Source organism: Cyclopterus lumpus, chromosome 18, assembly GCF_009769545.1.
Source record: "Cyclopterus lumpus isolate fCycLum1 chromosome 18, fCycLum1.pri, whole genome shotgun sequence".
In the NCBI taxonomy this organism is placed as follows: Eukaryota; Metazoa; Chordata; class Actinopteri; order Perciformes; family Cyclopteridae; genus Cyclopterus; species Cyclopterus lumpus.
Window position 1 is genome coordinate 16,021,930 of NC_046983.1, and position 13,828 is coordinate 16,035,757.

The 13,828-nt window shown below is 46.8% G+C and overlaps 1 protein-coding gene across 3 annotated transcripts in view; it reads right to left on the reverse strand.

Moving 5' to 3' along the window:
* The window catches only part of pde5ab (phosphodiesterase 5A, cGMP-specific, b), a 68,067-nt gene that overhangs the window by 14,148 nt on the left and 40,091 nt on the right, over positions 1-13,828 (reverse strand). For 2 of the 3 annotated variants that reach the window (XM_034557853.1, XM_034557851.1), the window contains exons 11-16: positions 12,953-13,128; positions 10,567-10,626; positions 8,339-8,485; positions 2,590-2,715; positions 1,050-1,144; positions 862-949 (exon numbers count right to left, since the gene is read on the reverse strand). In XM_034557853.1, coding sequence (XP_034413744.1) covers positions 862-949; positions 1,050-1,144; positions 2,590-2,715; positions 8,339-8,485; positions 10,567-10,626; positions 12,953-13,128 — 692 coding nt within the window. The remainder of the gene's footprint in view (positions 1-861; positions 950-1,049; positions 1,145-2,589; positions 2,716-8,338; positions 8,486-10,566; positions 10,627-12,952; positions 13,129-13,828) is intronic. The other variant, XM_034557852.1, reaches the window with a different exon arrangement.

The window sequence follows — 13,828 nt, forward strand, 5'->3', positions numbered from 1 at the left end:
GATGAGTGAGTGATGAGTGAGTGATGAGTGAGTGAGTGATGAGTGAGTGAGTGATGAGTGAGTGAGTGATGAGTGAGTGAGTGATGAGTGAGTGAGTGATGAGTGAGTGATGAGTGAGTGAGTGATGAGTGAGTGAGTGAGTGATGAGTGAGTGATGAGTGATGAGTGAGTGAGTGAGTGAGTGAGTGAGTGATGAGTGAGTGAGTGATGAGTGAGTGATGAGTGAGTGAGTGATGAGTGAGTGATGAGTGAGTGAGTGATGAGTGAGTGAGTGATGAGTGAGTGATGAGTGAGTGAGTGATGAGTGAGTGAGTGAGTGATGAGTGAGTGATGAGTGAGTGAGTGATGAGTGAGTGAGTGAGTGATGAGTGAGTGAGTGATGAGTGAGTGATGAGTGAGTGATGAGTGAGTGAGTGATGAGTGAGTGGTGAGTGAGTGATGAGTGAGTGATGAGTGAGTGAGTGATGAGTGAGTGATGAGTGAGTGATGAGTGAGTGAGTGATGAGTGAGTGAGTGATGAGTGAGTGAGTGATGAGTGAGTGAGTGATGAGTGAGTGAGTGAGTGATGAGTGAGTGAGTGAGTGATGAGTGAGTGATGAGTGAGTGATGAGTGAGTGAGTGATGAGTGAGTGGTGAGTGAGTGATGAGTGAGTGAGTGATGAGTGAGTGAGTGATGAGTGAGTGATGAGTGAGTGAGTGATGAGTGAGTGATGAGTGAGTGAGTGATGAGTGAGTGAGTGATGAGTGAGTGATGAGTGAGTGAGTGATGAGTGAGTGATGAGTGAGTGATGAGTGAGTGATGAGTGAGTGATGAGTGAGTGAGTGATGAGTGAGTGATGAGTGAGTGATGAGTGCACCTACAGAGCTGTTGAGGATCATGAGGCACTGGTCGAAGTGATGATGCTCCATGGTGGAGTGGCAGTAGAGCTGGGCCAGTGGGTGGTCGCTCCTGGACACACACACACAAGAAGAAACACACAGAGTGGATTGTGTGCTGCCACACATGAACATACATTCATACGTATATGACTCATGCCCTCCTACTGTACCTCTGTATGTAGGAGTTGTTGACTCCTCTGTGATCCAGATCGTGGCTGAGAGTTGCAATCATCAGAGCCAAGACCTCCAGGTCGCTCAGGTTATTCTGTCAGGAGACGGAGGAGTGGATGAAGTAGCAGAACAACACACACCAACAGCTGCTTATCATATAACAATCTGTTGGCACAATTAAACCAAACACAAGCTGTGTACACCAGTAACAGCTGAAACATGGCTCCAGCATTGTCAATGCTGATACATCCAGACCGCAGCTGCTGACAGTTGCCAATATTGAATAATAATACATTTAATTTATATAGCGCTTTTTAAGATACTCAAAGACACTTTACATGTTACATTATACACCGTAGGCACAGCTACGGGGAGCAATGTAGGGTTAAGTGTCTTGCTCAAGGACACATGGACTAGGGCGGGGATTGAACTGCCAACCCCCTGATTGAAAGACAAACCTGCTAACCACTGACCCACAGTCGCCGCACAATGCAGAAATTATTGCATTTTGCATGTTTTTGTGTCAAAGAAACCAATAATAGTCAGAGTGTTCCAACTTGTTTTATTGCTGATGCTTTAAGAGAAGAATAGAATGTTGACTGTCGGTCAAATAGGTGCTGTTTAATTTAATCTATTAACAACAAATCATGTAAGTTTAACATTAATGTCAAACATTTTCCAAAACACACTGAAGACTTTTAAATCCCTACATTCTGAGCCAGTTAATATGACTACACCATGAATGACAACCGGCAAAGACTTGATTTATCTCTCTTATCGTAGCACCCCGTTGCCACAGAGACCCGGTTCAAACACATATACAGATTTTCATTCATTTTGGGGGTGAAATATTCCTTCATTTACTACACACTGCCTCATGCAGAACCGGGAAGCCTGGATTATCACCTGGCCCAAAGTCAACTAGTCATGGTAATCTGACTAGTATACTATTAATAAGGAATAGCGTTATTATTGTATATATATTGTGCTAATGTGGAGTATATCAAAGTTGTGTTTAATCAAATTGACACAAAGTAACTTAAGTTATGTATTCGCTAATGAAGACAAAGTGGTACACATTGCTCAGCTGCTACCAGGCCATATCTTTGGGGGCATGTTTGTGAACTGGATGGCGTGCTGCCAACTCATCCAAGCTGTGCTTTCTTTAGTCTTTACTTTACAACATGTGCATTATGAGCACACAGAGGAAACCTAAACTAAACTCCATTTCCTTTACAGTGATCATCCTTTATGATGAAGAACTCTAGAGCATTAAATGTGTTAGAAAAGTAAGGAAGTAATAATAATATGTTGTATAATTTAACAGGAGACACAGAACGGAGTCTCGCGCATTTGAGATATGAGACTTCAGTCCTCTTCATTCACAACAGCCATGTTTTCTTTTTCTTCTTCATCATTTTGGGTTTGATTGTCCAACCAGATTGGGAATTCAACTATTAATTCTTGGATGTCCAAAATGTTTAGCAACAGTCAATTTCACAAATCATCTCATCCTCGTCAGTGATTGGCTGCACTGACCTGCAGGCGTCCTGACTTGAGGAGGGTGAACATGCTCTGGGCCGTGTTGAAGGCGTGTCTCCAGTTGTGATACGCCACGTTCTTCCTGTAGTTCTTCTTCACACTCAGGACCCACTGGCACAAGCTCTGCAGGGGGAGCACGAAGAGATGCATTTCAACCCTTGGATGTGCTCTCAAACTCATATCATAATGTCAGCATTAAACACGTGACGTGTTGAGTTTGTATGAATATCAATATACATCAGTCGATCAGAAAATGAAATCAAAATATAAAGAAATAGATGTAGATATGTATACATATATAAAACAAAGGTCTAATATAAGACAAACATTATTTATATAGTACTTTTAAAAACAAAGTGCTTTACATGACCAGGATTGTAATATTTCACGACAGAAATGAGGCAAATAAAATCAGACAATTTGAATATTACAAAAATAAAGTGGAATAAAATAAAATACACAACTGACGCTTTTATCCAAAGTGACTTACAACTGTTAAACTACAAAGTGCTATCAGTAAGAGACATTTAAGTGCTACTAGAGTGCTACTACGGCTCTACCTTCCCTATTCAAGGTATAGTCGAAAAAGATGTGTTTTTAGTTTGTAGAGACTTCCTGTCCTGATGTCAATGGGGAGCTCGTTCCACCAATGAGGAGCCAGCACAGCAAACAGTCGTGACTTTGAGTGTTTAGCTCGAAGTGAAGGAGCTACAAGCCGATTGGCCGAAGCCGAGCGAAGTGAACGAGCTGGGGTGTGAGGTTAGACCATGTCCTGGGTGTGAGGTTAGACCATGTCCTGGGTGTAGGGTTAGACCATGTCCTGGATGTGAGGTTAGACCATGTCCTGGGTGTGAGGTTAGACCATGTCCTGGGTGTAAGGTTAGACCATGTCCTGGGTGTGAGGTTAGACCATGTCCTGGGTGTGAGGTTAGACCATGTCCTGGGTGTACGGTTAGACCATGTCCTGGGTGTAAGGTTAGACCATGTCCTGGGTGTGAGGTTAGACCATGTCCTGGGTGTGAGGTTAGACCATGTCCTGGGTGTACGGTTAGACCATGTCCTGGGTGTGAGGTTAGACCATGTCCTGGGTGTAAGGTTAGACCATGTCCTGGATGTGAGGTTAGACCATGTCCTGGGTGTGAAGTTAGACCATGTCCTGGGTGTGAAGTTAGACCATGTCCTGGGTGTAAGGTTAGACCATGTCCTGGGTGTGAGGTTAGACCATGTCCTGGGTGTGAGGTTAGACCATGTCCTGGGTGTGAGGTTAGACCATGTCCTGGATGTGAGGTTAGACCATGTCCTGGGTGTGAAGTTAGACCATGTCCTGGGTGTACGGTTAGACCATGTCCTGGGTGTGAGGTTAGACCATGTCCTGGATGTGAGGTTAGACCATGTCCTGGATGTGAGGTTAGACCATGCCCTGGATGTGAGGTTAGACCATGGCCTGGGTGTGAGGTTTGACCATGTCCTGGATGTGAGGTTAGACCATGTCCTGGATGTGAGGTTAGACCATGTCCTGGGTGTGAGGATAGACCATGTCCTGGATGTGAGGTTAGACCATGTCCTGGGTGTGAGGTTTGACCATGTCCTGGATGTGAGGTTAGACCATGTCCTGGGTGTGAGGTTTGACCATGTCCTGGATGTGAGGTTAGACCATGTCCTGGATGTGAGGTTAGACCATGTCCTGGGTGTGAGGTTAGACCATGCCCTGGGTGTGAAGTTAGACCATGTCCTGGGTGTACGGTTAGACCATGTCCTGGGTGTGAGGTTAGACCATGTCCTGGTGTGAGGTTAGACCATGCCCTGGGTGTGAGGTTAGACCATGTCCTGGGTGTACGGTTAGACCATGTCCTGGGTGTACGGTTAGACCATGTCCTGGGTGTGAGGTTAGACCATGTCCTGGGTGTGAGGTTAGACCATGTCCTGGGTGTGAGGTTAGACCATGTCCTGAATGTGAGGTTAGACCATGTCCTGGGTGTGAGGTTAGACCATGTCCCGGATGTGAGGTTAGACTATGTCCTGGGTGTGAGGTTAGACCATGTCCCGGGTATGAGGTTAGACCATGTCCTGGGTGTGAGGTTAGACCATGTCCCGGGTGTGAGGTTAGACCATGCCCCGGATGTGAGGTTAGACCATGTCCCGGGTGTGAGGTTAGACCATGTCCCGGGTGTGAGGTTAGACCATGTCCCGGGTGTAAGGTTAGACCATGTCCTGGGTGTGAGGTTAGACCATGTCCTGGGTGTGAAGTTAGACCATGTTCTGGGTGTGAGGTTAGACCATGTCCTGGGTGTGAAGTTAGACCATGTTCTGGGTGTGAAGTTAGACCATGTCCTGGGTGTGAAGTTAGACCATGTCCTGGGTGTGAAGTTAGACCATGTCCTGGGTGTGAGGTTAGACCATGTCCCGGGTGTAAGGTTAGACCATGTCCTGGGTGTGAGGTTAGACCATGTCCTGGGTGTGAAGTTAGACCATGTTCTGGGTGTGAGGTTAGACCATGTCCTGGGTGTACGGTTAGACCATGTCCTGGGTGTGAGGTTAGACCATGTCCTGGGTGTGAGGTTAGACCATGTCCTGGGTGTACGGTTAGACCATGTCCTGGGTGTGAGGTTAGACCATGTCCTGGGTGTGAAGTTAGACCATGTCCTGGGTGTGAGGTTAGACCATGTCCTGGGTGTGAGGTTAGACCATGTCCTGGGTGTGAAGTTAGACCATGTCCTGGGTGTAAGGTTAGACCATGTCCTGGGTGTGAGGGTAGACAATGACCATGTCCAGGGTGTGAGGTTAGACCATGTCCTGGGTGTGAGGTTAGACCATGTCCTGGGTGTGAGGTTAGACCATGTCCTGGGTGTGAGGTTAGACCATGTCCTGGGTGTGAGGTTAGACCATGTCCTGGGTGTGAGGTTAGACCATGTCCTGGGTGTGAGGTTTGACCATGTCCTGGATGTGAGGTTAGACCATGTCCTGGATGTGAGGTTAGACCATGTCCTGGGTGTGAGGTTAGACCATGCCCTGGGTGTGAAGTTAGACCATGTCCTGGGTGTGAGGTTAGACCATGCCCTGGGTGTGAAGTTAGACCATGTCCTGGGTGTACGGTTAGACCATGTCCTGGGTGTGAGGTTAGACCATGTACTGGTGTGAGGTTAGACCATGCCCTGGGTGTGAGGTTAGACCATGTCCTGGGTGTACGGTTAGACCATGTCCTGGGTGTACGGTTAGACCATGTCCTGGGTGTGAGGTTAGACCATGTCCTGGGTGTGAGGTTAGACCATGTCCTGGGTGTGAGGTTAGACCATGTCCTGAATGTGAGGTTAGACCATGTCCTGGGTGTGAGGTTAGACCATGTCCCGGATGTGAGGTTAGACTATGTCCTGGGTGTGAGGTTAGACCATGTCCCGGGTATGAGGTTAGACCATGTCCTGGGTGTGAGGTTAGACCATGTCCCGGGTGTGAGGTTAGACCATGCCCCGGATGTGAGGTTAGACCATGTGCCGTGTGTGAGGTTAGACCATGTCCCGGGTGTGAGGTTAGACCATGTCCCGGGTGTAAGGTTAGACCATGTCCTGGGTGTGAGGTTAGACCATGTCCTGGGTGTGAAGTTAGACCATGTTCTGGGTGTGAGGTTAGACCATGTCCTGGGTGTGAAGTTAGACCATGTTCTGGGTGTGAAGTTAGACCATGTCCTGGGTGTGAGGTTAGACCATGTCCTGGGTGTGAAGTTAGACCATGTCCTGGGTGTGAGGTTAGACCATGTCCTGGGTGTGAAGTTAGACCATGTCCTGGGTGTGAGGTTAGACCATGTCCTGGGTGTACGGTTAGACCATGTCCTGGGTGTGAGGTTAGACCATGTCCTGGGTGTGAGGTTAGACCATGTCCTGGGTGTACGGTTAGACCATGTCCTGGGTGTGAGGTTAGACCATGTCCTGGGTGTGAAGTTAGACCATGTCCTGGGTGTGAGGTTAGACCATGTCCTGGGTGTGAAGTTAGACCATGTCCTGGGTGTAAGGTTAGACCATGTCCTGGGTGTACGGTTAGACCATGTCCTGGGTGTGAGGGTAGACAATGACCATGTCCAGGGTGTGAGGTTAGACCATGTCCTGGGTGTGAGGTTAGACCATGTCCTGGATGTGAGGTTAGACCATGTCCTGGGTGTGAGGTTAGACCATGTCCTGGGTGTGAGGTTAGACCATGTCCTGGGTGTAAGGTTAGACCATGTCCTGGGTGTACGGTTAGACCATGTCCTGGGTGTGAGGTTAGACCATGTCCTGGGTGTGAGGTTAGACCATGTCCTGGGTGTGAGGTTAGACCATGTCCTGGGTGTGAGGTTAGACCATGTCCTGGGTGTGAGGTTAGACCATGTCCTGGATGTGAGGTTAGACCATGTCCTGGGTGTGAGGTTAGACCATGTCCTGGGTGTGAGGTTTGACCATGTCCTGGATGTGAGGTTAGACCATGTCCTGGATGTGAGGTTAGACCATGTCCTGGGTGTGAGGTTAGACCATGCCCTGGGTGTGAAGTTAGACCATGTCCTGGGTGTGAGGTTAGACCATGTCCTGGGTGTGAGGTTAGACCATGTCCTGGGTGTACGGTTAGACCATGTCCTGGGTGTGAGGTTAGACCATGCCCTGGGTGTACGGTTCGACCATGTCCTGGGTGTACGGTTAGACCATGTCCTGGGTGTGAGGTTAGACCATGTCCTGGGTGTGAGGTTAGACTATGTCCTGGGTGTGAGGTTAGACCATGTCCTGAATGTGAGGTTAGACCATGTCCTGGGTGTGAAGTTAGACCATGTCCTGGGTGTGAGGTTAGACCATGTCCTGGGTGTACGGTTAGACCATGTCCTGGGTGTGAGGTTAGACCATGTCCTGGGTGTACGGTTAGACCATGTCCTGGGTGTGAGGTTAGACCATGTCCTGGATGTGAGGTTAGACCATGTCCTGGGTGTGAGGTTAGACCATGTCCTGGGTGTGAGGTTAGACCATGTCCTGGGTGTGAGGTTAGACCATGTCCTGGGTGTGAGGTTAGACCATATCCCGGTAACCAGTGAAGGTCACGGAGGAGCAGAGGATTGTAATTAAATTTAGGAGGTTGAAGTCGAGCAGCTGCATTCTGGATCAGCTGTAGAGGTCGAATGGCATTAGCAGGTAGACCTGAAGGAGGAGTTACAGTAGTCTAGCCGTGAGATGACCAGAACCTGGACCAGAACCTCGACCAGAACCTGGACCAGAACCTGGACCAGAACCTGGACCAGAACCTGGACCAGGACCTGTGCCGCCTTCGAAACGCACACACACACACAATCACACACACCACACACACGTATGCATGTACACACACACACCACACATACACACACCACACACACACACACGACACACACACACACACACACACACACACACACACACACACACACACACACACACACACACACACACAGTCTTACATCGTTTCCATTTGGTTGTGAGGATGTTGCTGGAGGAACTGTTATTCAATTAAATTCAGTTTATTTGATGTAGCCCAATATCACATGATGTGTTATGATATGAAAACACTTAATCCTCTAAGAAAATGACTGTGTTCAGGAAATGTCTTTAGTATTTCTAGTATCCATGTGAAAACGTAAACCATGAGGTTCATCCTGTGGTGACCAAGAATATCCAGGATGTGTCCAGATGTCGTGCTGAGGCAATCTCAAGCATATACTTACATATAATGTACTTTAATAACACCCCAGGTCAGTTCTTACCGTGTACTTCATCTGGAAGTTTTGGACCAGGTTGAGGTCGACAAACATCCGAATAGTGGCCTGCGTGGTTTCCGTGTCGGACAAGTCAAAGTCACTGAAACTGAAGTCCAGAAGACGCAACGACTGGGCTGACGGCACCGTGGACACCTTCAAAGAGACGCACACGCAAATACAGGTAAGGATTCAATGGTGGACAGGCATGAATATGAATGTGTGTCATCTGCATTATTTAGTTTGACTTCATTATGGTAATCAATTTCCAGATTGTCAATTGAATTCCTATTTAATTAGCTATGACAAGACTGTCCTAACATTGTGGCTGCAGACACAGTAGCAGCTCTCTGATACCTACGAGGATGACACATACATATGCAGCAGTCTCTTCTGTGTCCTAGATACCGAGTATCACATCCTGTCTCTGGCTGGCCCCGGGGGGGCCACTTAATCAGGCCGTGCTGTTGGTTCCCCCGGAGAGGAGGCCCCCCCGAGCCTCTACAGGTGCTGATGATGTGTTGATGATGTGCTGTCATGGTTGAGACGGGGACTGGTGTGAGAGCTGGGCTGCACTGATTGGTTCCTGTTTGAAACGCTGCCTCGGTGTGCTGTCACAAGTGAGCTAATTAAAAAAACACAAGTCTGTCTGGCTGCAGGGATATGATATTTAATATGTAAGGGTCCCTTACTGCTTGTAGACTGATAATATCATATATGATCATTCCCCCACAGTGTAGCACATGTTCTGATATATTATCATGCATCTACAGTAAGAGATGTGCTAGATATTCAATAAAACAGTTAATGGGACATTCAGAGAGACAGTCTTGTTTAGAGGGTTAATTTGAAAAGAGATAGCGAGAACCAGAAGTGACAGTTTAGTGAAGAACCTGAGCAGTATTAGAATGCTACATTCTTCATATAAAACAGGTTGTGGCTCTCTTAAAAGCAGGAAGTAAGGGTGGTTTGGCCAGGCTGGATGGGATGGATGAAACGGCTGCTGAGCAGTCTGCACTGTGGAGGTCACGACCCTGTGATGGTGTCTGAGGGACAATTAAATGATGCGTTGAAACATGGCGATGCAAAGATCAAATCTAAAATGATTGACCACTTCTCTTTGGCTACAAAGACTGTGTTACTCTGGCTCTCTGCATATTACCAACTCTTCACTGTGATTATGTTGTATATTCATCTGAAATAACTACACAGTGTTGAATTTGTTCTGCATTGAAAGAGCAAAACAAAAGAACACCGACAACCTGCCTCTTAACCAGACACACAATACAACACAACCTGCCTCTTAACCAGACACACAATACAACACAACCTGCCTCTTAACCAGACACACAATACAACACAACCAGACACACAATACAACACAACCTGCCTCTTAACCAGACACACAATACAACACAACCTGCCTCTTAACCAGACACACAATACAACACAACCAGACACACAATACAACACAATCCATTCAAGTTTATTTGTTTGAGAGGGACAATGCACAATGATACATTCAAATGTAAATGCCCCCATTGTCTGTCCCTCTGCCACAATGTACAGGCTGAGTGTCCTAGAGGAAAAGGTGCAGTAGTAATAAACTACAACCAATAGCTGCCAATACACAACAGTTCGGTAATAAAATACAAGATACAATCTGCTCTCTCTTTGCATCTTGCAACCATAAAATAAAGATGTGACCTGTGTCATGTGATCCGCATGCTGCCACTGCTCATAGGGCTCATACCTATTATTGTATGTAACAGTAGAACATATACTTTGAGAAATGTACATGAGCTGTGGAGGAGGAAGTGCATTTGAGAAAACAACAAGCACAGAAAACGTGTTGGTGTTGGTCATTTCTAAAACGATGTGTTTTCTGATTAAAAATTAAAAAATAATCTAAAACATGTCACATTTTCTAAAATAAAATTGATACTTTCATTTCTTTTGTGGTATATTTGTTTTCTGTGAGTTAACTTTTATATCCATAATTATTTTAATTATTTGCAAAATTATTATGTGTACCTGAATACCAAAAATGGATACCCCATGTCAGTCAGTCCAGTGTTCAAGGTCATGACATGCTAATTCAATGCATTTAGTGCTGTGAAGAAAGCGGCCATATTGACCCTGTGTGTCTGTTTATGTCAAAACCAATAAAGGAGTGTGATCTAGGGTTCATGTGGGCACATAAGTGTATATGGTTAAATTAATAAATTTTAATTTACCGCGGTTACCTGGAGTTCCCGCGATTCTTCCTCTGCGGCGGAGGCGTGATACGATAAGACCTGGAACACACACAAAGAAGACTTTGTGTCATATCAAGTTCTTTTCGTTTCATATCAGGGCTTCGGGATGATTTGATTTGACAAACATTCATTGAAAATAGGTCTTAAATATGCACGGGAGACAGGGAGAGATGTTTGGTGAAAAAACCCAAATTCCTCTATCCAGTTGTGCCTTCTTGGAGTCTCTGGGGGCGTCCTGACCAAACTACTGTCTATAGTTCTGCTGGGAGACTTAAACGCTTACATGGGCAACGATGGAGAACCCTGGAGGAATGATGCTGAGTGGCCCTATGTCATGTATGTGCTAGTCATTCATTGGCCAGAACAAACACCGTGTTGAGCATTGGGCGATTCATAAGTGGGACCAGACCACCCTCGGCGAAAGATTGATGCTCTACTTTGTGATCACATCTGTTGCCGTAAGACCTTCGAGTCTACAGTACAAGCCTCCCCTGTGTAATGAGCTTTGGGGAGTGAGATGAGATGAGAGTGTACATGCAAGGTGCCAAAATGAGTTCCTTCTGTAGGGCTCAGCCTTCAAGATACGGTGAGAAGCTCAGGCGTCAGGCTTGGAGAGAGCCCATGTACCTTTGCATTGAAAGGAGATGTGGTTGGTGCACCCGATCAGGATGCATCAGATAAGAGTCCCCGGGTACACCCCGAACACGCTGGAGGGATTTTATATCTCATGTGGCCTGGGAATGGCTCGGGATCCTCAGGAGTAGCTACAGCATGTTGCCTGGACTACCTTGCTTAGCCCGCTGCTACTGCAACTTAGCACCAGAAAGTGACATTAAAGAGATGGATGGATAGATAGAAAATAAAGCTGAATAGATCTTCACTGCAAATATGTTGACTTGTCAAGCATTGGTGCCCTAACCCTAACCCAAGAACATGATCAAACGCTGCATGGCAGGGCGAGAGTTGCCGGACCAAAAGAAAAGTGAAGAAACAATATCTATCGGTCAAACCAGAGGAGACCAACCAGCTCACTAAACTTCAAGCATGTCTTGAAGACCTAAAAACATGGATGACCTACAACTTCCTGATGTTAAACTCAGACAAAAGTTATTTTACTGGCCCTGAACACCTCAGAGATCAATTATCTGGTGATGTGGTTTCTGTAGATGACATTGCCCTGGCATCCAACACCACTGTAAAGAATCTCTAGTTATCTTTGACCGAGACTTGTCCTTTAACTCCCACGTTAAGCAAATCTCAAGGACTGCATTTTTTCATCTACGTAACATTTCAAAAATCAGGCACATCTTGTCTCAAAAAGATGCAGAAAAGCTGGTTCACGCGTTTGTTACTTCCAGACTAGATTACTGCAACTCCTTATTATCAGGCTGCTCTAATAAGTCTCTTAAATCCCTCCAGTTGATCCAGAATGCTGCAGCTCGTGTACTCACAAAAACTAAGACAAGAGATCACATGACTCCTGTATTAGGTGCTCTGCACTGGCTCCTTGTAAAATCAAGAATCACATTTAAAATTCTTCTCCTCACCTACAAAGCCTTGATTGGTGATGCATCATCATATCTTAAGGAGCTTGTAGTACCATATTGCCCCACTAGAGAGCTGCGCTCACTAAATGCGGGGCTACTTGTGGTTCCTAGAGTCCTAAAAAGTAGGATGGGAGCCAGAGCCTTCAGTTATCAAGCTCCTCTTTTATGGAACCAGCTTCCACTTTCAGTCCGGGAGGCAGACACAGTCACCTCATTCAAGAATAGACTTAAGACTTTCCTCTTTAATAGTGCTTATAGTTAGGGCTGAATCAGGTTTGCCCTGGTCCAGCCCCTTGATATGCTGCTATAGGCTTATAGGCTGCTGGGGGATGTTTTAGGATACACTGAGCACCTATCTCCTCTTCTCTCTCTCCTTATGGATGAATTGACATCTCTCCATTGCACCTTATTAACTCTGCATCCTCCCCGGAGTCGTTGTGACTTCACGTCTCATAGGGTCCATTGGACCTGGAGGTGTCTGATGCTGGTGAGCCGGCCTCCCATTGGCCCTGCTGATGCCCCGCCCCCCCTCCTCTCTACCTCCTTCTGTTTCATGGATTGGAGTTCCATTCATACATTGTCATATTCATGTAATGTGTTTATGTAACTCTGTAACTCTGTTCATCTGGTTTTTCCTGATTCGATGTGAGGTCAAAGGTCAGGGATGTCGTATGTGTACAGATTGTAAAGCCTTCTGAGGCGTGTGTGTGTGTGAGTGAGTGCGCATGTGTGTGTGTGTGAGTGCGTGCGTGTGTGTGTGTGTGCATGCGTGTTAGTGTGTGCGTGTGCATGTGTGAGTGTGAAAGACAGATGCTGACCTCCAGAGTGACCTCTTGCTTGGCCATGGCTCTCTCCACTGTTTCATACATCTGTGTGTTCTGGATGCCGAGACCACAGAAGATGGCGAATGCCTCCAGGAACTGCTCGTCGTTCCTGTTGAAGGCCTTCACGCTGCCGGAGGCTTCTTCCATCTTGTTCACCAACTGACAAACACCTGCACCCACCCACCCACACACACACACACACACACACACACACACACACACACACACACACACACACACACACACACACACACACACACACACACACACAGACACACACACACACACACACACACACACAGACACACACACACACACACAGATACACACACAGACACACACAGACACACACACACACACACACAGACACACACACACACACCACACACAGACACACACACAGACACACACACACACACACACACAGACACACACACAGACACACACACACACAGACACACACACACACACAGACACACACAGACACACACACACACAGACACACACACACACACACAGACACACACACACACACAGACACACACACACAGACACACACACACACACAGACACACACACACACACACACAGACACACACACACAGACACACACACACAGACACACACACAGACACACAGACAGACACACACAGACACACACACACACACACAGACACACACACACAGACACACACACACACACACAGACACACACAGACACACACACACAGACACACACACACACACACAGACACACACACACAGACACACACACACAGACACACGCACACACACAGACACACACACACACACACACACAGCACTCAAGTGGTGAAGTAGAGCTCTGCTGCTCTGGGACAGGTTTAAAAA